Source organism: Aquarana catesbeiana, linkage group LG04 (genome assembly GCF_042186555.1).
Source record: "Aquarana catesbeiana isolate 2022-GZ linkage group LG04, ASM4218655v1, whole genome shotgun sequence".
Lineage (NCBI taxonomy): Eukaryota > Metazoa > Chordata > Amphibia > Anura > Ranidae > Aquarana > Aquarana catesbeiana.
In genome coordinates, this window is record NC_133327.1 from 45,288,272 (window position 1) to 45,315,532 (window position 27,261).

The window sequence follows — 27,261 nt, forward strand, 5'->3', positions numbered from 1 at the left end:
AACGTAGGCCTCTAAACCTACTAGACTGCAAACTCAGTCATGTAGGGCCTCCTCTTTATTGCTGGTTGAGAGCAGGCCTGCCCAGCATTTAAAACCATAACAGGCTTCCACCTATCCCCACTGTATCCAATTGGTTTTACATTTATGCAAATGTGTCAGGTTAAACATTCATCAAAAACCCTGATTTATAGATATGTATAATGTATATGTACCTGCATTGGAGTATAGTCACTTACGTACATATTTGTCATACTAGACTATGGAGAAGTGCTAATACCATTAGGTAGATTGTCCTTCAGTAGGTGTTGATGTTCAAGAAAAGCAGGATGGCAGGTTAATACAGTAAAGTTGCCAAAAAGGGCAGATGTGTTTATTTTAAAAACCTTAACAGTCAAAAAAATAAAATTGAAAGGGTGAGAAAGGTAACCAACACTCCCAGATGATTTGAACAGACAGTCCTTAAACAGAAGACGGTAGGAGGCACAAGTCATTTGATGCCTGTGTCTCTCTCTCCTCCTCCCCCCCCCCCTACACTCGCTCCTTCCTTTTACCCTACTCTGCTGAGCCATGTAGAGACATATGGGGGGGGGAATAAAGGAATTAATGTGGGAAGTGCAAGGGGGATAAAGGCAACAAAATACTCTCAGAAGTATCAAAGACTGATGAAGGCTTCAGCACTAACTGAGGGAGGTAGAAGACACTGGAGAGGAGTACAATACCTTTTACTACAACAGTCTTGCATTAGAAAAAGTTATTTGAAAAGGCTTACAGGGTCTTTAAGGAATTATGTAGTCATGCACACAACAAAGACAGTTAAAGGAAGACAAGGCATTTTATTGGCAAACAAAAGTTACATTAAGATTAAACAAAAAATAAAATCCACCCCTATAATCTGGTCAGTAATGCAATCAGCTTGCTCAATAATCTGTAGTAAAGGCAGAACTAAAATTACACAATAGGACACCAGTCGGGTTATTGCACAGACTCTTCCATTATTAGAACTTGTGCACAATACACAAACTGTATCCCAATCAGGCTTCTTGCTTTCAAATAGATCAAACAGGTTTAAAAATATCATCTATTTTGTCACTTTATACTGCCAGGTCTGTGTTATGTATGAAATAGACCACCATTAGGTTGCACATTGTTGCTGTACCCCATCTAGACCCCTGTCTGCCTTAAAACTGCCATTTCCACTGAGAAGCCATTTTTACTATTTGGCATGGAACATTAGACCCATGGAAGGCTAAGCGAGTGTTTCATAGACAAAAAGACAAAGCAAGTGTACAATACCTAAAGACTGTTGGTGGAACTTGGCAACTGCTAAGGGGCTATACTACCTGCTTCCACTTTCCACACAGCAATTTGGTTTCTAAGCTCTGTACAGAGGCAACAGATTTAGTTTGATAGGGAAGTTGGTAGAACCAATGACTGCCATGTCATGGACCTCCTTTACAATACAAGTCAAAAGAAAGGTGTTCTACTTTAGTTTCTTCAGGCAGGTGGATTAAAAGGGCGGGGGGGCTGAAATAAGATTTCACAATAAAAAAAGTTGCAGTGCAAAAAAAAAAAATTCAAAGTTTTGGAGCAGCACTGCACATAAAAAAAGTGGCATCTGTTGCCAGTATGCTAGAACCCTGAATACTAGCACTGGTTAAGTTGGCATCTTAATTGTTCTGGAAGCTTGTTTGGTGAGAAGATGACCCAGTTGAGTCAGTAAGACTCTCTCCTACACAATTAGAGCCATAAATTCCATTTTGTGCTTTCAGATAAAAAAAAAGTCCCATTAAAAAAATGATGCAATTAAAACAGTGGTTTCTGCTAAAGTTGAGTAAAAACCAACTCAAGCTTGGAGATCTGATGGAAGCGGGACCAGGATAGAAGATTATTCTTTGGGAACTCCAGCAACTATATCAGACTCTATTCCACAATGATCTTGTCCACGCAGAATTTTGAAGTAACCTGGCAGAAGTAGAAAAAAAATATAAAAAAAAAAAAAAAAAATTTAATGAGAACATAGCAAAGTACACAAAATACGAACTTTGTTACTGTATGGGTAAGCTCAAAAATCAGAGCTTTGAAAATTGGCAACCATCTTCCATAGTCTTTGGCCTGGTGACTATTAGCTTGTCAAACCTCATTTGGTAGGAGGTGAACAGAATTTACATAGTAGAGGGCCCAAGTTTTTAACCACTTCCCTACCAGGCCAATTCTGACATTCCTCTCCTACATGTAAAAATCATTTTTTGCTAGAAAATTACATAGAACCCCCAAACATATATGTTGTTTTAGCAAAGACCCTTGAGAATACAATGGTGGTTGTTGCAACTTTATCTCACACGGTATTTACGCAGGAATTTTCCGAACGCTTTTTTTTGGGGGAAAACAGTTTTGTGTTAAAAAAAAAAAGTTAAGTTAGCCCAATGTTTTTGAATATTGTGAAAGATGAAGTTACGCCGAGTAAATAGATACCCAACATGTCACCCTTCAAAATTGCACACGCTCATGGAATGGCGCCAATGTTCGGTACTTAAAAATCCCCATAGGTGACGCTTGAAATTTTTTTACTGGTTACATGTTGAGTTACAGAGGAGGTCTAGTGACAAAATGATTGCTCTCGCTCCAATGTTCACGGCGATACCTCACATGTATGGTTTGAACACAGTTTTCATATGTGGACGGGACTTACGTATGCGTTCGCTTCTGCATGCAAGCACACTGGGACAGCGGCGCTAAAATTCTTTTTTTTGTTAATTATAACTTTATTTTGACACTTTTTTTGAAAAAACAGGTTTCATGTTTTAATTTAGAGTAGGTCTAGGGCTACAATTATTGCTCTCATTCTACTGATCGCAGCAATACCTCACGTGTGGTTTGAACACTGTTTTCATATGCAGGTGCTACTCACGTATGCGTTAGCTTCTGCATGCGAGCTCTGTGCGTTTAAAATTCTCCTCTTATTTTACTTTTAGTGTAAAAAAAAAAAAAAAAAAAAAAAAAAAAAAAAAAAACCCACCACACACGACAGGACCTCCTTAATGAGATCTGGGGGTCAAAAAGACCTCAGATCTCATATTTACACTTAAATGCAATAAAATAAAAATCTATTCAAAAAAATTTTTTAAAAATGGCCCTTCAAGAGCTGTGGGCGGAAGGGACTTGACGTCGCTGCTGCCCTGCAATGTTATGAGACGTGGGGGGCCATCTTCCCCTCACTCGTCTCCATGCCCAGCCAGGGTGAAGATCCGATCGCCTCCGCCACTGCCGACGGATCCATTAAGCGGTGGAGGGCAACAGAGCGGCAGGAGGGGGGGTCCCCCCCTCTCCCGCCACCAATAAAAGTATTCTTGCGGTGAATCAAGACCACTCTTATCAGAAACCGGACCACTGGCTAAACAAGAGGATACAGGGGTTATGGCAGCCAGCTGCTGCCATAACAATATCCCCCGTCAAAGTAAGGATGTATATGGGCGTGCGGCGGTCCGGAAGTGGTTAGACTTGTAGGACTACCTTGCCATGTTAACAAACCCAAGTGAAATTTAGTTTTAACTGCAGCTGAAAGTGATCTTTCTAGGAAGTCAGCACGCAATTCAACTGAAAAAGAATCTAACTACTACAAGGAGGGGAAAGGGGGACAGGCCACCTGCCATTACAACTGTGCTGCCCCAAGGGAGCATAGAATTTATATAGATTGTTAGTTAACCATTTTCTATGGACTTATATTTAGTTCACATGCTGCCATCTAGTGACCTTTTGTGGTAATGAACTTGTTTATGTTCTTTCCCTTATGTTATAACATACTTCCTTTGTATGCAATGCTCCAGCCTTCTTCCTGTGATTGTACTTCCTGTGCCATGGATGCATCTACAAGCCACATGTATTCTGCATTGTAAGCTACAGATAATATCTTGACGGCATAAATACTACAACCTCATACTTGCCAATAATCACAAATTTGCCGGGACAATCCGGAAAATCCGACCCATATCCTGAAAATAGTTTTGTCCCGCCCCCAGGCCGCTCTGTCATCCCCCCATCATGACACTGTCATGACACTATGCTAATAGGCGGATCATCTCAGCACATGCACGCTGTTGGACTCGAGCTGCTATGTTTCTCCAGTGAGGAATGAGTGGGCAGGGCTGTAAGCATCACTGCTGCTCTGATCCCGCTTTATGCCATGCTGCCTGCATGTTGGGGGACACTGGGGTAGGAGCTGCTGGGAGTGGTAGAAGGCAGACCCTGCTGGGGGCACCTGATGGCAAGCGACAAGGGTCCCACCGATTCTGGCTTATGGCAAGTTGAATGATTTCATTCTATATTACAATGTAATGGTAATGTGCTTCAATCATCCTGACACCACAACCACCATGGTGCTGGGATGATTGAAGCGCCAACACCAGGTGTTTGGAGTATCTTTATCTGCCGATTTATTAAACTCTGGAATACACATTTCTATTGTGGTGTAGGATCTGGGCCTGCTGTCCCCCCATCCCTCTTTCCTTCCCTCATTCATCTCAGACCACACCATTTCATGTAAACTATGCCCATTTTTCCAGGCACACCACATTTTTCTTTTGCTATGTCACGCCTACAAATGCATGCTCCGCCCCTAATTAGAATAAGACTTCGCCTACAGCCAAAAAAGTGTTTTTACGATGTTGGCAACTATGCAACCTATTCATCTGTTTGTATCCTGTCATCTGCTGTAACCTGATGTTCAGAATAAAAGCACCTTTGTGGATGGAATCAGTATTTGGCAAGTTCAAACTATCTGATGAGGATTGTCCTCAGTGATTATATCTTATACAGGCCAGGCAGAGAGGTCTCACAAGGGATAAATCGTTAACAATCTGAGTCAGAACCTAAATAGACGTGTTGCCCATGGCTACACTTCAGTAGCTACAGTGGTGCAATCCTGTCAGCAAAAGCAATCTGCCTTGATCATGTGACCTCACATCATGGAGAAATACAACCAGACATACCGTTATCACCCCAGTCTGTGTTCCAGGAGTTGACACAAAGCCAGTATGGAGTTCCGCTTTCTACTCCCCAGCCAATTACTTTAATAGCATGGCCACCAACTTCCTCTCCAGTTGTGTGCTGGTAGACACCTAGAACAGAACAGAGTACTGCATCAATCTATGGACATTTGGCTAAAATACAGATTAAGGCAACTTTCCATACATTTTGGTGCACCTTTCAAAACACCACAAGTTTCTAAACAAGTATTCTCAAAAAATTCTGGTGACAGCTTTAATTGCTAAAGAATAAAAAATGCTGTCAAACAAAACCAAACTTCCTACTCTAAATCTAGAAAAATTGTGTTCAGATGTTGTATTTTAAGTCTGTCTATAGGTGCAAGTGCAGGCCTACCAACACAAGTGCAGTATAATGGTTATTTGTCCTCGGTGGCCCTCTGTTTTTTTGCTTTAAGACATCCTCATGTGTAGAATCACTCATAGGAGCATAGAACAGGTATAGAAGTACAGGCTGCCACAACAAAGCTGTCTTGAGCCACATAAAGACGCTTTACAGAAGTCATGAATGTCAGACTCTTACCAGATTTGTAATTAGGGAAGTCTTCATACACTGTGAAGGCACCCTCTACTGGGCCATTCTTGTAAATCTCAGCCATGATCTCCTGTTGGTCATTGTCGACACTGTAGGCATCCACACCTATGAAATTTAAAAGAAAGAAGCTGTAAGAGAACATACATCTCTCTGGCAAGTCACCAAGGTGGCAATACTGCCTGTATGACAGAACAGGCCCCACAGAACCAATGAGAGCCTATCATTTGAATAGGTTGGGGGGGTGTCAATCTGCTCATCTTCTAGAAGGGTTACACAGCAGCTTCACACCAATTTTTTTTTTTTTTTTGCATCAAATGTAATGGACTACATGGAAGCCTAAAAATGTACAATGAAGACCTTGATAAAAGACATCAGGCAGCTATGTAGCAGATGAGGTTTAATATTGAGAATTGTAAAGTTATGCACTTGGGTGCCAAAAACACAGGGGAGAATTTGATGGAAAGGATCTGGGGGTGCTTGCAGAATATTTATGCATTAAAAAAGGCACACATTTCAGAGATCAATTCTACCCCTTGACACTGGTTCAGCCTCATCTTGAATATGCAGTTCAGCGTCAGTCACCAATCCTCCAGAAAGATGTTGAATTAAAATAAAGTGGGAGGGAGAACCTCAGCTTTGAGGATTGATTAGATTTTCACTCTTAAGCCCCTTTCACACTGGAGCGGTTTTCAGGCGGTATTGCGCTAAAAATAGCGCCTGAAAACCGCCCCTATAACAGCCTCCGCTGTTTGTTCAGTGTGAAAGCCCGAGGGCTTTCACACTGAAGTGGTGCGCTCACAGGACGGTAAAAAAAGTCCTGCGAGCCGCTTCTTTGGAGCGGGGAAGGAGCGGTGTATTCACCGCTCCTGCCCATTGAAATCAATGGGACAGCGCGGCTATACCGCAGTAATACCGCGGCTAGTAATTGGCTTATGGGAAGGTCTCTGAAGAGGATACACAGCCATTAGAGGTTAGAAGAAAGGAGGTTTAAACCAAGGGATCAAGAGCAGTGAAAGTGTGGACCTCCCATCGTAAGTGGTACTAGGATCCAAGTAAAAAAACCTTTAGCGGTCTTACTCAGAAGTGAAAGTGTTAAAAGAATAAAGACAGATTGAACTGGATGGACTTTTAGACGTTTATAAGGTTAGAAAAAAAAAAAAAAACCCACTACAGTGCCAGATCTTTCACCAGATACCAAGCAATCCCATGAAGTCATACACTTTCCCATAACATGAAGTTTAAAGTAGGTTTTCCCACAAACAGCTGAACAGAGCAGCAGGGGAGCCACAAATATGGGTATGCAAAGGGGGGGGGGGGGGGACTTCACCCAGTCTGGATAAGCTAGCTAATGGGAAGCAGTTATTGCAGCCAATAGTCACAAATCCCATTGTAAAGGCCAGATTCCCCTTTTGACATCACTATATCCAGGATCAGCTATGCAGTCAGGATGCTAAAGTCCACTTACCCAAGTGTTTATCAGAACTATAGTCTGGTCCATAGCCAGGCTCACATTTCTTCACACATTCTGGAGTGTCTCCATGCTCTCCCTTACAGGATGGGCGGGAGCCATTGACGTGGTGCTCGCAGGGAGGTATAGTATATGGCCTGCAACCTGAAGAGGGAGATGTGAATTTCACATTAGTCAGCTCCCATGATCAAAAGGTCTATAGAATATGCCATAACAGCAAAACACTCACCAATATGGGAGTCATACAGTCCCCCAGACACAAGACCTGTCTCAGTCCAGTATTTCCAGGCTCCAGATGGATATCCACCATTACAGCTGAAGCAATGAAAAAATGCTCAGTAACACATTGTTAAAATAGGCTTTCTATAGAGCTGGATACAACCCCCACTAAAGGTTCAATTCCTTCAAAATTCAGGTTCTGATTTTATAAAACTCATCTGTCCTCAGGTTAGAACACATTTGAGGGAGCGCCAGTAATCTAGACACTACATACCATGGCTTGGGCCAACTCAAACATGCTTACCCTGCTCAAGAGTTAAGGAAATCTATCCATCTACCCCAAACATCAAATGCATGAAGGATTACTAGGGTACTGCAAGTTTACCTTTGAAAGCCATTTACTATGGAAGGGTCCATACTCAGAATGCCACTTGCTTGTGAAAATTCTATGAACAAAGACTCCTTCTTGGCCCTAAACTCCATTTTACATGGTTTAACGCCATCCCCTCTTAAAGTGCCTCCTGTCCATTAAATGGCATATTGATATGGAATATTTTGTAATAACCCCAAAAAATTACCATTCATAAAACTTACAAACATTTGTTCCCTTAAACTGAACGAAAGTAAATATATGGACAAGCATTTTTTTGTATTAAAAAGTCTCGATACATTTGAAAAACATTTTCTTCCAAAATCTTGGTGGGATTGTTGTGCTGTGATTTTGCAAGTTCACTTTTGAACAAAAGATTTGAAATCGCCTTGTGCAACAATAGAAAGTGTACTTAAATATGGTGTGGAAGACATGAGCAAGGAAAATGTACCAAAAAAAGTCTTTCACCAAGTACTTGATTATGTAAATTATGGGAACAGGGAAGAGCCCACAACAGCAACTCTCCCTTGATCTTGACATAATGCCATGAGAGTAGTATTTTCAATAGGCAAAGGCAGCATACTTCCCAAATTGCTAATTCAAATATTCTAATATGAAGAAATTGTTTTATTGGATGTTATGATGGGAGGATGAGGTAGCTTAAGAATACAAATGAAGAAACCTGGCTATGTCATGGGTGTCAATGCGAGATTAGAGATTAATATCCTCCATAGCTGGCATAAAACCAGCTGAGATCAATAAAGATGCTATGCAATAGTTTATTAGAGCTCCCACTGAAGACTTACCCCGCTCCACACTCCGAGCCACAGCAGGAAAGCAGATCCTCAGCAGATATCTCCACATTCACCTTTCCCTTTGAGTGCACACAAGTTCGGTCTGAAATTGCTTCCGCAGCCCCAAAAGCCTAAAATTAGAGAATTTGGTTCAGACCTCTGTAAGACCCTTAAATCTGACCAAATTTTGGGATTAAGAAGTTTGCAGCTCCTTTCCACTCCAAATGTATAAACAAAAAACCTAGTACAAAAACTACTGAGTTTGTTCATAGTCTCCAAGTGCCCCAGCTTGGAAGTGACATTTTGCTACCCAGCTAATCAACTGCTTAAGTTATTGTAAACAATCCATTGAGTTTAAACTAGAAATAAAGGCAAACACTTGTGTATAGAAAAACAAATGGTATAAAAATGCAAACACTTTAAAACCCATAAAGAGAATAAACAAGCCTCCAATAGTGAAGTACCACTGGTTTACTATTAGTCTGCTTACAGAACATCCTTATGAATGGCACATGAACACATACCCAGCGCTGGCACTGGCTCCAGCACAGTGTAGCAACGGTCAGCAGGGCCGCTGCTACTGCTAGGCAAACTAGGCAGCCGCTTAAGGCGCACTGCTTTCCAGGGCACCCGGCCACTGGTGTTCCTACTTGCTCTGCAGCAAGCAGAGGGGGGGGGGATCAGGTGTGAAGCCAGGGGGCGGCAATCAGTGTTTTCGCCTAGGGCGTCAAAAATCCTTGCACCAGCCCTGAGTGTCAGCACAAACACTGCCCACCTAGATGTAGGTTGTCTGATTAGATGTTCTCAAGGAGATCAGCTCATAGGTCTTACACTCCTTGGAAAGGAACAGCAAGTTTCAGGTCTGAGCAATGGTCTGCTTGGCAGACAAAAATAAAATGGGATGCTAGGTGGTGTTTTTTTGGGCAATGTAATAAAGACCCAAAGACTCTGGACCAGAAACCTGTAAGCCATGGGCATGACCACCAAATCTGTAGGATGTTCCCTCGCTGGCCACAATTCCTAAACCATTTCTAGATCTGGGATTAGCATGGGCTATCTGGACAGGTACCCAGTACAACCACAGGAGCACTTTATAGGCAGCTGTGAGCATGGCAGTGTTGAAAAGAAAATTTTGGCCATTACTTCGGTGTGCAACTGGTGTGCTTTTGGAGGGATACATTCCTTCAGCATAATCTGTCCCACTAGCTAATAAAGACATCTCAATGGCCAGAAAATTCTCACCCTGGAGAAGCATTTTCAGGTGGCTCCAGGAGTCAAGTTGCCAAGTCTCAAAAAGGACTTTGGGCTGACTCTTTAGAAGTTGGATTGAAAGGTGCACTTTAACCAGAGTGAGGGAGATTATAGCCTTATTGGAGGTGCCACAAGCGACCCTGTGATTAGGGATCCATCTCCATGCTTTGATAGAACTCCTATAACCTGCAAGAAGCTGTGTGTGCGCACATAAAGGTGGAGGGCTCAGACTACACAATATAGTATCAATTTTCATGAGGAATGGATACTGTTGCTTTGACTTTCTGGAGGTTTTATTTTTCCTTCCTTTGTTCACATTTTCAAACGGTGTTCTCTTGATTTGTTTTTACATTAGGATTAGAGACCATTTCTATTCTCAGAACCCTGGCAGACACTGCCGATCACAGATCAGGGTAAAGGGAAAAACACAGCAGCCCTTAATCATGTGATCAGGTGTGTCCAATCACAGCTGATCTCATGTAAACAGACTCAACATTATCAGCAGTCTCACATGCTGTGTCTGGGAGGAAAGGATTGCCGATACCCAGCAAGACTGTCAGCACACTGCTTACATGGTTAAGTACCACCGCACCAGTGCAAAGCAGTGAAGATAATGGAGTACAGTGTTGCATGACCACACAATTGTCAAACTGCAACAGCACTAAAAGCTGAAAATTGGCCTGGGCAGAAAAGGCCCAATAATGCAGTGGTTAAAGGACTCCCACTCCCTCAAAATCCAAGAACCTTGGATTGATTCCTTTCCATCACTGCACCTGGCCAGTTTTGGCTCTCCAACAGATGCCCAAGATGGTTGAGTAAGTGGTTTTCCCTTTCTAGTCTTCTACCCTCATTAGTTGCAACCTTCAGGCGACAACTTGAGAATTTTCTGCCCTTACCACTCAACTGATTACATTTTTCAATATTAGCATTATGTTTAGCGATTAGGTACATTTTCTACTGTGGAAGTTTTCAGCCCGTGTGGGGAAATATGGAGTGTACTAGGACTGGTTTTGAAAAACAACAAACAAAGCAGCACTTTATCCTGGACTTAAGCTGATCATACAATTGTGCAATCACAACTGTAGATTCACAAAAAGTGAGGGCCTATCAATTCAGTTTGTAATCAGGCAGGCCCACATACTACATAGTTGGCAGATGCAAATCGGCAATCGTAACTTCAGGTGAGCTGTAGGCAGGATTGATGTTAAAGTGCATGTAAATCCAATGAACTTCCCTTATTTGCACCCTTGAGTTTAAAAATATATCCTTGGATGTTTGTTAAATCTTTGATAACTGCAGAACTACGAATCAGAAGAGGGCAACAAGCATATCCTGCATCATTACAGCTTACTAGGTTTAGCGTCTTCCAACCACATAAAGCCAAAAGATGCAAAATCACCTCTTATGAACAGGTTTTAGACCAGGGGTCTCAAACTGGTAGCCCTCCAGCTGTTGCAAAACTACAAGTCCCATCATTCCTCTGCCTGTGGGAGTCATGTGTGTAACCGGCAACCTTGTAATGCCTCATGGGACTCATTTTGCAACAGCTGGAGGGCCACCAGTTTGAAACCCCTGGTCTAGACCTTAATAAAAAAGGCATCACTACAGTCACCAGAAGATCGGTTTAACAATTGTGCATCTGCTTCAGTGTGGGCAGCAAGCTCATGAATTGAAGACTGCTTGGGGTCCAGTATAATTTAAGCCACTCTATATACACAAGGGGCTATAACATGACAGAAGTAGTAGAGTACTACAGCAAAGAATTGATCAAGTTACTGGCTCCCCCATTATGACCAATCAACTGACTAAAAAAAAAATAAAAAAAAATAAAAAGCCCAAAGTGATGTATAACATTTCTACAAGTACCTACCCAGCAAGAGCCACATGAGCCCTGGTCTCTAACTTCCCCAATAGTTGGGCAGTTTGGCCAGGCTTTCCGAGAGTCAAACTGGTCTGGTAGGACCATACGGTCAGAAAAGGTGTACCTGAAGTAGGGAAAAGTCATTAGGACCCATTAGAACAAAATAACCTTAAGACAAAACAGACAAAATAAAGCAAAGAAAATTCAAGGGCGTACAAGCTTTGATTCTCACAGGATAGTCTATTTTATGAAAAACTACCAAGTTTTTTTTATCAATTCATCCAAGCTCTGCAAGAACCTCCTGTGTATTATTTCAGAAAACAAACAGAAGCAGGAAAAGTTTAAAGATGATCTGTGCTTAGTTCATGTGGGGCAAAAACAGGTTGCCTTTAATGCTCCCTCCCCTTTACTCCACAAAGAAACCAGGTGCAAGGAAAAAAGTCCTGTGCAATCTCCAAGTTCTTCTAGTAGGAAAAGGACCAAGGGCATCTATCTGCATCTGACAGTGCTGGGCCATAGACCCAAGGGCCAGCACGGTTAAAAAAAAAAAAAAAAAAAAAAAAAAAAAAGTTTACATGCTCATCCATACCTGGAAGTACCAGCTATTTGCCTAGTCCTCTGTGAATGGATGTGTTGCTGGGGAGGGGCAGCAGTAAAAATTGTAGACAGGTGGGAGGTTCCAACAAGAACTTTCAAACAGCTTCAAGCACCCAAGAGGCCAATATGCAAACGAACGAGAGCTGACCCACCTCCTGCACTGACTGCTAGCTACTCAGTTGACCAGAAAAAGGTTTAGCACATGATTAGGGAAAATGCCAGCTTTCAGGTCACTCCTGAAATAGTTCTCAGGATTCATTTTTAGAGTCTTATTTAAATAGCTGGTTTAACATGAACACAAAAAATAAAATAAAAAATCCACCGCTTTATAGGTGTGAACAGATGGTCTTATCAGGTCCGCCTTTTTAAATATAATACTGGTTTACAGTATCCCACAAAAGTGATTACACCTCACATTTTTTGTAAATGTATTATATCTTTTCATGTGACAACACTGAAGTAATGCCTTTGCTACAATGTAAAGTAGGGAGTTTACAGCTTGTGCAAGTGAAAACTTGCTGAACCCAAAAAACAGCCATTAATGTCTAAACCGCTGGCAACAAAAAAGGTACACCCCTAAGTGAAAATGTTCAAATTGGCCACAAAGTGTCAATATTGTGTGGTCACCATTTTTCCATCACTGCCTTAACCCTTCTTGGGCATGGAGGTCACCAGTTTCATGGGTTGCCACTGGAGTCCTCTTCCACAATGACATCACAGAGCTGGTGGATGTTAGAGACCTTGCACTCCAGATGCTCAATAGGGTTTAGGTCTGGAGACATGCTTGGGGGAAGGAATCATGCTCTGCTTCATCATGATTCCCTTAATAAACTAAGGCTCACCAGTGCTGGCAGCGCTCATGCAGCCCCAGACCATGACTCTCCCACCACCATGCTTGACTGTAGGCAAGACACACTTGTCTTTGTACGCCTCACCTGGTTGCTGCCACGTACACACAGACTTGACATCATCTGAACCAAAAACAATCTAGGTCTCAGACCACAGGACATGGTTCCAGTAATCCATGTCCTTAGCAAACTGTTTGTGGGCTCTCTTGTGCATAATCTTTAGAAGAGGCTTCCTTCTGGGATGAAAGCCATGCAGACCAATTTGATGCATCGTATGGTCCGAGCACTGACAGGCTGACCCCCCACCCCTTCAAACTTTACAGCACTCATACGTCCATCTCCCAAAGAACCTCTGGATATGACGCTGAGTACATGCACTCAATTTCTTTGGTCGACCATGGCGAGGCCTATTCTGTGTGGAACCTGTCCTTAAACCACTGTATGGTCTTGGACAACATGCTGCCGCCGAGTTTCAAGGTCTAGGCAATCTTATAGCCTATGCCATCTTTATGTAGATCAATCATTTTTTTCAGATCCTCAGAGTTTTGCCATGAGGTGCCATGTTGAACTTCCAGTGACCAGTATGAGAGAGCGGTAACACCAAATTTAACACACCTGCTCCTATTCACACCTGAAACCTTGTAACACCAACGAGTCACATGACACCAGTGAGGGAAAAATGGCTAATTGAGCCCAATTTGGACATTTTCACTTAGTAGTGTAATCACTTTTGTTGCCAGTGGTTTAAACATTAATAGCTGTGTGGAGTTATTTTGAGGGAACAGCAAATTTACACTGTTATAAAAGCTGTACACTCACTACTTTACATTGTAGCAAAGTGTAATTTCTTCAGTGTTGTCACATGAAAAGATAAAATTTACAAAAATGTGAGCCGTGTACTGTAGCTATATGGTTACAGCACAGATATAGAACATCTCATCTGGCAGTTTTCAGCCCTCTAAAGAGACGTTAACCCCTTTATGGTCTTATTCTACAATCATACAGATTTGATTTTAAAGCAAGAACTTACAGTACCTGGTTATAGGACACATCTCACCTGACTGGCAGTTTTTTATGTTTATGCTTATGTTCAATGATGGTCCCACACATCTTCTGCACATGTTTCATATCCGTTTCTGCAAAGTTGTGTCCTGCCTACAAAAAGACAAGAAGTCTCACCTTAGGATGCAAGCAACATTGAACACAATCAAAGTTTTGTTTATAAATTGCTGAACATAGACCCATTTTATACTTGCTAAATTCTGAGTGCCAGGACTAACCAATGAAGCCCCTCAGGACAGACTTAAGGTCATCCAAACCCAAGATCTAAAGTGTAATTCTACTGCAGGTTGCCATTCCTTTCAGGCCAAGCAAAATTATAGCAAATACAGGAAATGCCCCACCAGGGCCAGGAAATGATCTTGCCAGAAATGCTGCATCCTTGAAAATTGAACACCAATATGTTCTGTAAAAACTTATTACCCAGAACCCCATGTGATGCAGATTGTGTATTTCTGTTCCAGGGTGACAAGAACGGTTCCCTCTACAAATAGTGGAATGGACAAGTGTTTTCCGAAAGGACAGGATGTGTTATTCACAGGTTTAACAGGGAGAGAGAAAAAAAAAAAAAAAAAATCCCAACCCCTCCCAAACACATTAGGTCCATATTGTGTGTTGGGCCACATGTGGCCAGTGGGCTGCAGGTTGGACACCCTTGATCTAAGGACTGGTAAGCCGATTTTTTTTGGGGGGGGGGGGGGTTGGATATATTAACAAATTTATCTACAGTTCTTTATTTGCGGTGAGTGGCTGAGGTCTCAAATGTTACTTTCTAAGTAATGTAGAACAGTGGTCATCAACCCTGTCACCAGGGCCCACTAACAGGCCAGGTTTGCAAGATAACTGAAATACATGACAGGTGATATCATTTGCTGCTCAGTGATTGCAGTATTCTAGTCTGCATCTCCCCAATGTAATACATAAAACCTGGCCTGTTAGTGGTTCCTGAGGACAGGGTTGATGACCACTGTTGTAGAATGAAGGGCGCTAATAGAACAAGAACTGGATATACAAAAAAAAAAAAAAAAAAAATTATATCCTAGGGTAAGAGGCCACAAAGGCTCTTATATAGTTTGTGCAGAATTCCTACATCAAACTTCATTCAGCCCTTTTAAGTGCAAAAAAAAAAAAAAAAAAAAAAAAAAAAACCCCCACACCCGTTTATAACCCCTGTTCTGGCCCTTATGCTGTCAAGTATTTACCTTGCAGCTTCATATAGTTGGAGGGCCCTGCTCCAACCATAGCCTCTGCATTGAGATTAGGGGACAGTTTAACCACTTTAAGGCCAAATATTTTCTGGCACTTTGTTTTCATGTGCAAATCAGATTTTTGCTACAAAATTAGTTAGAATCCCCAAACTTCTTAAAGCAGAGGACCTAGAGAACTGGTGGGTTTTGCAAATTTTTTTTTGCACACTAGCACAGGGCATTTTAAAAAGGGTTTTTTATTTATTTATTTTTACACTGTTGTATTCATTTTTGGATAGCCACTACTGTTATTACAGGAGAGTTGACTGTCAGCTCTAAAGGCATCACCCTGGTTTAACCACACGATGTCAAATGACATACTAGGTACATGATTTGCCAGCAAGTTAAAGTATCTCTGAACAGTGCATCTAAACCCAAGAACAAAACACAGGCTGCATACATTTTCTATCAGACTTTCCCCTACCTTCACCTGGTGGTCGTGCCAATACTTTGTCCTAGAGCATCAACACGGACTACATGTACTCTATGAAGCAACAGCACAAGTCATCCTACCCTCTCAGCCATACATTGCAACATAGAACCACCAACCAAGTTAGTTTAGAGTTTGAACTGATACCCTCCCACTCAGTCAATTTTTCAAACATTTGTCAAAGGAGCCCACCTGAAAATTTCCAGCCAAACAGCTAGGGTTGCCACCTGTCCAGGATTCACCTGGACAGTCTGGGTTTTGAATCATGTGTCCTGGTTTCAGTCTGCCTGAACAGGCAGGCTCAGAACAGGGCCCAACATTCTCTCCTTGGAGAACCCAAAGGTGGTGTGCCATGTCCATTACAATCCTATAGTGCTGGTAACCAGTTGATCACGAGCTACCAGTCGATGGTGGGAAGTCAACAGGTCGATCTCAAATCAGGGCTGTGCCAATGCTTCCCCCAGGTTCTGCCAACATTGCTCTCCCTTCACTAGCAGAGAGGAGAGAGAGGCAAAGCTGCGCTGGATGGAGGGCAGGAGCCGCTTTAGTTACCTTTGCAAGTTAACTAGCAGATGATTGGTTGATAGGTGGTCCTAGCAACCAGCTTAACACAAGTCAACTAAACCAGCCCCAGTGCCACGCTCCATTCAGCAGCCTCTCAACTCTGATGTACAGAAACTGTAAGGTAGGAGAGAGCTACCTACAGCTGTGAGTGACATGGGAAACAGGATAGTGCTATGCAGGGGAAGGGGGGGCAGAGAAGTATTGTGTGGGTGTAGGGGGCTGCAGAGGACACTGCTATGGGAGGCAAAAGACACAGGACACTGTTGGGTGGGGTCAGAACTGCATGTGTGGAGGGCAGACGACACTACAGTGGGGGGCATAGTATATTACGGGGGGGGGGGTGATGTGAGGAAGCAGAGGACACTGCTGTGGAGGAGGGGGATGGCAGATAATACTACTGTGGTGGTGGTGGGGGGGGGGGGGGGTTGAGTGATTTGAAGAGGGGCAGAAGACACTATGGCTCGGTTCTCACTGCAGCGATTCAGGAACCCTGCAAATCCAGTACAGTTCCTGCATCACATGTCTCCCAACGAGCAGTTCACACTGCCCTATGCGAACTTCTGGGGGTGTTAACTTTGTATTGACACTCCCAGATCAGTTTGCATATCACAGTGCAAACTGTCAATTAGGACAGGAATCTGATTGCATAGGTGTGAACACCCAAGCAATTTGATTCTGGTGCAGACCAAGAAAAGGGTCCTGCATGAGTTTGGTCCAAATACGATGCAAATTCAGCCATTCAATATGGCTGAATCCGCATTGCACAGACATCACATGCGATTTGTACAGCAGTGTGACTCACATGTGATGAGTGACACCACAGTAGTGTGAACCAGCCCTTAGTATTTTTATTGAATGCCACATAGTGCCATCAGGTTACACAGTGAGAATCTCCTGATTACTTGGCAGCCTCTGTAATAGGAAGTCCAGTCTCCTGGGCTGCCATTTGACCACTGTTCTGTCTATCATAGGAGATTCTCACTGTATGCATCTGTCAGCGCTCATCCCACTCCCTGTCCCCTCTAGGCTGCTGCATTGATGGCAACGGTGAGGCTGGAGATGGGCACCGATCCTTATTTTGCTTCAAAGTCCCTCATTTAAAATTATTTTCCTGAAACTTTCCTCTTAAAAATGAGTGTGTGTTATACGCCGATAAATATGGTAATTTTTCCAACCCAACCAGTTGGGCCAGAAAGTCATGAGCCATTTTCCCTGAACTGACATACATAGGTATGTTGTCAAACAAAAACTGAAATCAAAAACTAGCAACCACAAAGAGCTAGCTGTAGCTTTGCAGAGGAGGAAGGAAAAAAAAAAAAAAAAAAAAAAAAAAAAAAAAAAAAAAAATAAAAACACCCCACCCTAATGAGCATTGGTTATAAACAGTCCAATTCCACTCCGCAGTCAATGTCAGACAGACATTAACACTTGAGAAAACACAAGGCCATTTATTGATGAAGATCTATGTGACCTGGCCAATCCTTCCCTTTTCAATAAGGGGACGTTCTTAGACTGTGGCTGAGCCATTTTGAGAAAACCTCAGCCCTGCAGAGAGCAGGAAAAGATTGCCTATATGTGAAATCTTGACATCTGTACATTTATGGCCAGTCCAAGAGAACTTAACTCTGGAAGCTGTGCCCAAAAAGGCAAGCAGAGGACAAAGGACCCAGTCACCTTCATTGCCTGTGGTCTCCTTGTAGTGATATTTCCCCATTAACGAGTGGTGTGGTGGTGTCAGCCATCTTGGTAGAGGAAGGGCTTTTATGGCTGCATGTCAGCCATCAGCAAGGCAGACAGTGAGCAGTACAGTAGTGACATCCCCAAATCTTCTGAGACTAGCAGTCATAGGTAGCAGTGAATTCAGATATACAGCCATTAGGTGCACAAACACCAGAAGTGCAAAGTCATTTTCAGGAGTTATCTTCAGGGTACGGTTTAGGCACTATTTAAATTTTAAAGTTTTCCCTGCAACATAGAAAACCTCCACCGAGTTCAGTTCTATGTTAAAAACTAAATATACGTTAAACTCAAAATAAAAAAACCCAGATTTTTTTTTTTTTAACCCTAATGTGCTGCATGGCCTTTTTAACTATTACAATGCATTTAAACAGGTTTTTAATGTTGCCCCCCCCCCCCCCCAAAGTCTGCCTAAGCCTTAAAAAGGACCAGAATTTACTTAGTTTCACCCCCATAGGTGTCAATAGAATTTGCAGCCAAGTTTGGGTTCAAATTTTAAACATAATGACAAATCATTGGCAAATTGAACCTAGGCAGATTCACCCATCCCCATTCAGCGAGTTTTTTTCTACACGACAGGTAAGGCACACTGTCACCGCTGAAGGCCCTCCCAATGTCACTGGTCTTCCTTCTGGGTTCATGGGCATAGGTAATATGCGTGGCCACGCACACAGAAGTCCCTGCTTACAGCACAGCTCTGAACAAATGGCATGGGTATGCTGTTCCTTCAGAGCACATGTAACAGTGACGTCACTGGCTGCAGCTAATGTACATATAGGCAAGCCTCAGACTTACCTACACACAGGAGTTTACTCCCACTTTAAGAACATTTGATCTCCCCACCAGGTTTGTATCATGACAAAGGCTTCTCACCTCTCCACTGGCCAAAGCTTGCAGCCATGCAGTTCTGAGGCAGATTCCAGACTTACAGCTGCTAAAGCTTTTGCCTTGATTCAGTCTAGTGTCATAAAGTGGCCTTTTAGGCCTGGCAGGTGGCAGGATATAAGGGAGGGTCTGACCGGAAAGCAAAGCAGAAGCCTCAAATGTATTATAACCTGGAATCCATTAGTGTAGCATTATTGGTCCTGAATTTTGTTCCAATGCTTTTATCCTTGCCTCATTACACTGAATAATTAGTGTTTGAATACCTGACTTACATATTTATTCCAGTCCCATTGACTCACTAGGTTGGTTGTGAAGGATTACATGACAGTGCTGGGGGGGGGGGGGGGGGGGGGTGTCACACCTTTAAAAAGGCCAGTGCTGCAGCCATACCTCAGATTACTAAAAACACAATATTGAAGTAAAGGAACTTTTACTGAATACATGTTTTATTCTAGGATTACTATGCACTGTGATGCAATTTGACAAGCCCACCATCACCTCATTCTTAGGAGCATGGCCACACTACATACCCAGTTGTATTAAAAAACAGTTACTAGTAGTGTTCATAGCATTTACAAGAGCTAGACTAACTCAGTAGCTACTTATACCAAATGACCCCATTTCTGGGCAAAAGCAAAAAAAAAAATTCTCATCTTTCCCCTTCTCATTCAACAGGCATAGCAGTACAAGACTACAGCCATCAAATCAGGTTTCAGCTTCCATCAAGCATAGAATTCTGAAATTCTGATTTATAATCATTCATGTTCCTGACCAGTCTACGTTCCTACTCACCTTCCACGTAGTGTTCAACTTGTTGATGTAGTTGACCATCTCCTTGGACAGTGGAGCAAAGGCAGGTACATTTCGGGAGCTGGCCAGAGAGGCCAGGAAGCAGAGGAGGGCCACCGGTATCCACATGGTTTCTTGATTCACCCTGTAGGTAGAAAAAGGAGTTATCTACAAGTGTTGAAGACCAAATGGAGATATAGTTTGGCCAACCTGAAAAAGTTCCCCTTGCAACCAACTGTTTAATCCTTTGACTACCCAAATGGTATGAACTTTAAAATGTTATGCAAGTTTATACCATACAAAAAACACCCGCGACCACCAGTTTTTTTTTTTTTTTTTTTTTGTTTTTTTTTTTATTACTGAAATGCCTGCACCAAGATATAGCTATCCAATACTGCTAAGATTTCATCCCATTTTATAACTTGCTTGGTCATTTAGGGCCCACTTAGCTCTAATACCATCCATCACAGAGCTTACAGATACTTGGGTTTGGGCTTGAGGAAATGTGCCTGTACAGGCTGAACCAGAGGTAGGACCTTTCACCTGTAGTTCAAGGTTTTGAAGAATGCCAGGAGGTAAACTACAGAAGGACCACGACTGCTCTTCGGGGGAAAAATTTACTGGGCCGTTCCTTCTCCATCAGTTCCATTTTTGAGGCTGCTGCTAAAGGGCCTATTAATACCACTGGGATAAGATTCAGAAAGCTGTCCTCCTTTGGTATCCTTCCCCCCCCTCAATCCTCTTACTTGCATTTTTGATCAACTGGAACAAAAAAAAAAAAAAAAAAAACAAACAAAAAAACAAAAAAAAAAAAAAAACAAAAACAAAAACAAAAAAACCCTCTACACTGGAATCCAAGTTAATCAGTGTGCTACTGGGACTGGAAATAGGTCAAAATCCTCTGAACAGGCAACAGGGTCCCAGTTCTTTTGCAGCAACTACAGGAAGAAAACTACTAGTTAAACATCTAGGCTGGAGTTCTTAATGCCAGTATGCAAATCAATTTTATACTACCAATGCTGGTATTGCAAGGAGTCTAATTAGCCCTCCTAATTCTTATCTCTGACTACAGAACACCCCCCCCCCCTCCCCCACGAATGGAGACGAGTAGAGAAATTCTGTAGTTTATCAAAAAGACAAATTGGCAAAGCCAACAGCATTACTGGCTATTTCAGTCCAGAAAAAGGCATATTATCAGTTCATACAAGGACATTAGGAGCCAGGTGCATATAACTATTAAAAATAAAAATAATGCTTTTTTGTCCCAACTCACCAAGTTACTAAGGTTTTTCTGCACATAACAAAAATGCTGATATATCAACTTTTATATAATTTACAGGAGGCGGCACAGCACAGAGGGAACACATAATGCAATAACTTAGTCATGGGGAGACCGCAAAACAAATGTGCCAATGTAGCAAAACCATAGCCTGTCACGTCCTCTGATGTCAGGTGACAAATGCTAACGGTCATGTGTGTTACCAAAATTCTGGCTAAAGCATATTGATACCTGGACATTCACTACTTAAGTTTTTATTCTACAAACCCATTTACCTATGATTCCTAAAGCCAACACCCCACCCCCCCCCACCCCACAGTTGTCACAGAAACCAAGTGTCACTTGCCAATATCACATCAGAACAAAGAATCTCAAAACAGAACTCAAACCTGACTAGGAGGTTCTAATCCTTCCACACTATTCAAATTTTCAATAGCCACCCTAGTCGCCCCGTGCTTATTAGCTCTGTCTTGCAGGGGAGCACTGGCAGATGGCTGCAGCTGTCAAGGCAGAGTTGTGAGCCGGGCAGCGCAGCTCCCCCCCCCCGTGAATGGATCTGCTCCACTCCCTGCCCGCATCATGTCCACCCTCAATACAACCCCCCCCACCACCACCCCATATATAGCCAGTGCTTGTGTGTCTGTTGGCGGGGAATTCAAAATGAAGCAGCGCTGCATCTAGTCTGAAAATCCAGAGACTAACCTTGTAAAAAACTGACTGAACTCTGTGCTTGGGTACCGTTTAGCTTGGGACGCCCTTTGGATGAGTCTAGGGAGCAGGACTGGGACAAAAATTTGGCCCTGGACTTCATCATGACCATCCCACTTTAAATTTGGGTTTCCACACCAGCAGCCCCCTTCACATCAGAGTGTCCTCCCTCTCTTCCCCCTCCCACATGTACTCACAGTTTTGAAGGCAGCTTCTTGTTCCTCTCTCCAGTCATGTGATAATTGATAAGCGGATAGCGGAGAGAGGAAGGAAGTTTGCTGGCTGTCTCTCCCCCTGTAGGCTGGAGAAGGCAGAAAGCCTAATGCTCTCTCCAGCAAGTGACGGAAGCTGCTCCACCTGACAGGAGTGAAATTGCGATCACTCACTGTCAGTGGGGAGCAGCTCCAGGACTGCACCTGACCAGCCCACTGAGCCATCAGCCCACCGGGAAACTCCCGGTAGTCCCAATGGCCAGTACATGCCTGCTAGGGAGTTCTGCTACTGCTGGAGGCCTCGGCTATCCCCCACTTCTGTACCATGTCATGCATGTAGGCAGGAGGAGAGTCCCATGAATAGTTACTGCATAGATAACCGTTGGGGGCTATTGGGGGAGGGGCTTGTATAGGTAATGGCGGTGAGCTGCAATTTTTAGCAAGACTGAAATTGCAGCAGACAGGACAGACATCTGACACTTTGGGGAACCAGTGACAGTGATAAAAATATGCACTGATATTGTATTAATGGCACTGGCAGGGAAGAGGTTATCAGGGGCAATCAAGGGGTTAAATGTGTTCACTAACTGTAAGGGCTGCCTGGGACACAGATCAGTCTTCCTGCATAGCAGAAAAAACAGATCTGTATCATCCCCTGACAGAACACAGATCTGCTTTGCTTACTTTGGCAGATCCCCATTCTGTCTGTGCAGGGAACCATTGTGGGCAGTTGGCAGACAGAGTCCACTGTACCCACCGATTGGCTCCCCCACTGGTCAATCGGCATACGCACACCCACAGAAAGTGTACGAGCCCGACGTACACCTATTTGTGCAGCCGAGCCAACATTCCGCAGTATGACTGCAACGTCTGGACGGCAAGCCGTTAAATAGGTCAGTGCTGGTGGGTTTAATTTAATCCATGCGCCCCCCCCCCCCCGTTAAGTTTGGCCCCACCAACTTTGACACAGCACACTGCAGGACACAGCCTCCATGAGGTGTCCCTCGTTCTCAGGCTCTGAAGTTTGGAGGTTTGCAAGATAAGCGCTTCCATGCTTCTTTCACTGTGCTGGTGGGAAGATGGGAAAGACCTCCCACTGAGAAGCTCTGTTTAGAGAAGCATGGAAGCACTTTCAACCTGCAGGCAGGGAGATCAGAAAGCTCTGACCAGCAGAGTGCCGCAAGGGATACTTACACTCAAGCATGCACTCTATGATTTAGTGGGCGGGGGGACTCTCCCCTGCAGCCATTTTAAAATGGGCACATCTGCGTGGGGTCCCGCCCACAGAGCCACCTCATTCTGTGACCAAATAAACTACAAGTCCCATCTTCCACTGTGGCAGACGGCTTGTAGTTCTCAACAGACTGAGGGGTCTTCTAGTATGCTGCCCCCTCAAACCAACTGCTGATGCATGTACAAAATTGCAAAAGTTGGCAAAGTGCAATAAAAAGGGTGCTTGCACTACTGCGATTGTCGCATTGGGCAGCCCATTAAAAATGAATGGGCTGCCCTAAATAAAACACGCAAATATATGTATGCACCATCGCGCCAACACAGGTAGGAATGGACCCATAATCTACATTTAAAACACATGAGTGGCTCTGGAAGCGGTAATATTGCAGGAGGCTCACTCATGCATCCCTAATGGCATAATGTGAAGATCCAATATATGCAAACAGCTATGGCTTCTGCCATGGTCTCATACGAGAAGCAGCTGCCTACATACACCTGTGATCTCACCTGCAAAAGAATCTGTTAATTCTTGCTGGAAGAATCCTCCGTAAGCCCCTAATCGACTGGGAGTTTTTCATGCTAGTTTGGAGTTTCCATATGGTAAATCAGGACCATTAAGGGGATACCACCAGTCCTACTGTACGGGGCCAAGGCAGCAGGGTGAAATCAGATGTGGGCAGGGAGGTTGTGTGGCAGGGGAAATTACTAGAACCAACCCAATGTATGGCCCTCTACAGCAGCTGAAAGTGGTCTTCTCTCCCTCCCATTGGCTTTCAGCTGCTGCAGATAGCCATACAACAGATAGTTCCGGTAATCGCCTGCCCCTCCAATCGCACTCCCTGTGCACCATACGTTTCCCTGCTGTCCAGGCATGCGCTTTCACACTGGGGTTGCAGAAGAGGCAGTTTACAGGCGCTATTTTTACCGCAAAAACACCTCAGTGTGAAAGGGGTCCAAGATTGATAGTGGGGGGAAGGGTCTGTTAAGTCATATTTACCAGCCCCTTCCTTTCCTGAATGAACACGAGTGATCGGTACGGATCATTCATAACTGAAGCATTGGCTGTATGGGGCCCCTGTGATTTCTAACAGCAGCCCTGATGACAACCATACTGGCAAGTGGATGATCCAAGCCATTCCTTGATGTTTAAACACCTGTATGAGCAACAAACAATTTAGATGCTTGTGTAGACAATCCACTCTTCAGAATTTTATAACCTGGTTTCTGAACGCATACATAAAAACCCATAAACAAGGGGAGGTTTATGATTGTAATGTGATCTGGAGACTATAAAATTTGAACTTAACTACACTTGGGAATTAAAAGAACACATTATTACGTAACAATTGCGAGGGGGGGGGGGGGGCGCAAAACTTTGGTTGGAGTTAGGCTCTCATTATCTCCTGGCTCAAAAATAAATTAAACAACGTTGTACTTTGCCCAGACAAGAACGGGAGAGTCAAGGAGAAAACAAACCCCAAACCATTGTGTTTGCACGCAGAGCGATTTGTTTATTGGGCAATCGGGATCGACTTTTTTTGTCGATAAGCTGAATGTACTCAGCTGCTACATAGGAGAACAGTCTTATTTCAGGGACAACCCCCCACCCTGGAAACAACCAGTTAGGACTAGAGGAGATTTCCATCTCCTATATAGCAGAGACATATGGCGGGGGGGGGGGGGGACATATGTGCAGGGCACCAGCCACTCCCAGTCCTAGGAGTACTTCCTGCAGCCGCCATGTAAACATGTGATGTCCCCAGTCTGCTCACTATTTCTGGGGTTCTGTCCTCACAGCTGATCTGCTGTAAATGACGTCACCAGCCTGCATGTGACCAATATCTTCCTACAGAGGTCAATGCGGAGGTGGGGGGGGGGGAATCCCAACCAGGAAGAGGAAGATCTGTTAAAAAGTGCACAGCCATCAGAACATTGCAAATGTGCAACTCAATATAATAAGACTACATTTACATCCTGGATGCTCCCATTACAAAAAGATTAACTTTTAGCAATTAAGTGCACTTTTTTTTAAGACTGCAAGCTTCCATAAATTAGGAGAACATAGAATCCCTCTCCCTCTCTCTTTTTTGTTTATATTGATTGCACTATATATTTTGTGCCTGCATTGTAATTGCACTCTTTTATATTTTAAAGAGCAGTTGGCACTACATAAACCCTGAACAAGAATAATAGATGCCTGGCTTCCATGGTCTCCAGCTACTGTGAAACTACAAATGGCAGAATTGTCATACTGCAAATGTAAAATTAGCATGCTAAAAGTGCCAAAGATCTAAAAAAAAAAAAAAAAAAAAAAAAAAAAAAAAAAAATAACTGAATAAAGATACGTTTTTAGATGCCATAAAGAAACAATAAATAAATAACTCTGGCTAATATGGTTACAGTGACTGGAACTACAGCTCCCAGCATGCCTTGCTCAGATCTGAAGTCCCACAACAGCTGCATTGTGTCTAAAAGCAAGCCACAGTTGGCAAGATCACAAACAATAGATAATACAAATAAACAGAGCTTGTGCCATTAGCTGCTGTACTACAAGTCCCAGGAGTAGAGCTGGATGGCTTGTACAGAACCCACAGCTACTGAGATCACAATGCAGACACTTCCAGAGGCTATAGATACATATTGTTACATTTTATCCCATGTACTGAAAACATGATCCCCCCCAATGTTTGTAAATATGCAATGTGATCTTACACACTGTTACAATGTATTGTGTGTACTGGAACTGATCCTAGTGTGTGATGTGCAGGGATGGCTCTGATCATAGAATACACATACAAGATGATCTTAGTGTGGAATATACAGGAAGGTCTCTGATCACAGCCCATCTAATACAATGTGATCCTAGTAGTTTGCTGTACAGGGATGGCTCTGATCACATGATATATAATAAAATGCTCTCTCACCTGGCTTGCTGCAGTCACACTGAGGGTGGGGGATGAACACAGGAAATTCCCAGTAACTCTTTTATATATAATCAGCTCTTGGCCCCGCCTCCACCGCCTGACTCCTCACATGACCTGTGATTACACAGCAAGCCCCAGCCTGCACAGCACAGACTGACGTTTTATTTAAAGGGACAGGGGACAAAGAGCAAAACAACAGAGAGGAACTGAAAAGCTTCTCTCAATGGGGGAAGGGATTCATCAAGTATTCACAGCCAAATATCGTCCAGCCTTATTAGCCATCAAGGAGGACGTGTTATTTGTCTTCATTCCAAATTGAGATCTCATTTGGATACATTTGCAAAATAAAGTCACACTTTGAAAACTTTCTGGAGAAAAAAAAGTCTGTTTTGGGCAAAAGAGACATGCAAAGAAAAAAAAAAAAAAAACCTTATGCATAATGCAACACTCTTAGCAAATATTAGAAATGTATACTGCACCATGCATGTACCATACAACAAGCCTCCTGGATCATTCTCAGCATGCCAACAATAGTGGCAGGGACAACGTTACGCTCCATTCACATCATTGAAGCGCACATTTTCGCATGCAGGGCAGCCCATTCATTTTATTGGGCTGCACTACACATAAAAAAAAACTCTCAAAAGAAGTCCCTGACCCTTATGAGAAATGCCACCACACCAAAATGCATAGTGCTATGGCAATGCACCAAAATGCATGGTACCATGGTACCACAGCAAAATGCATGGTGCCATGGCACCGCAGCGAAATGCATGGTGCCATGGCACTGCAGCAAAATGCATTGGTACTATGGCACCACACAGAAATGCATGGTACTATGGCACCACACAGAAATGCCTGGTACTATGGCACCGCAATGAAATGCCCGGTACTATGGCACCGCACTGAAATGCCTGGTACTATGGCACCTCACCGAAATGCATGGTACTTTGGCACCGCACTGAAATGCATGGTGCTATGGCACCACAACGAAATGCATGGCACTATGGCACCGTACTAAAAATGCACCGTACCAAAAATGCACCACACTAAAATGTGTGGTACTATGGCACTGCACTGAAATGTATGGTGCTATGGCACCACACCCAAATGCATGGTACTATGACACCGCACCGAAATGCGTGGTACTATGGCACCACACTGAAATGTATGGTGCTACGGCACCACACCCAAATGCATGGTACTATGGCA

General features: G+C 43.3%; 1 protein-coding gene across 2 annotated transcripts; it reads right to left on the reverse strand.

Moving 5' to 3' along the window:
- Positions 1–813: 813 nt before the first annotated feature.
- On the reverse strand, positions 814–26,207 carry CTSB (cathepsin B). 2 transcript variants are annotated; one of them, XM_073625144.1, is made up of 10 exons: positions 26,050–26,207; positions 19,697–19,838; positions 14,040–14,137; positions 11,547–11,661; positions 8,438–8,556; positions 7,272–7,357; positions 7,040–7,186; positions 5,563–5,679; positions 4,986–5,114; positions 814–1,962 (listed from the first exon to the last, which is right to left on the reverse strand). In XM_073625144.1, the coding sequence occupies exons 2-10, from the start codon at positions 19,820–19,822 to the stop codon at positions 1,886–1,888; spliced, it is 1,014 nt and encodes a 337-aa protein (XP_073481245.1). In that variant the 5' UTR covers positions 19,823–19,838; positions 26,050–26,207; the 3' UTR covers positions 814–1,885. The 2 variants fall into 2 exon arrangements, with proteins under 2 accessions (XP_073481245.1, XP_073481246.1); XM_073625145.1 differs by lacking the exon at positions 26,050–26,207 and adding an exon at positions 24,898–24,972.
- Positions 26,208–27,261: the final 1,054 nt, after the last annotated feature.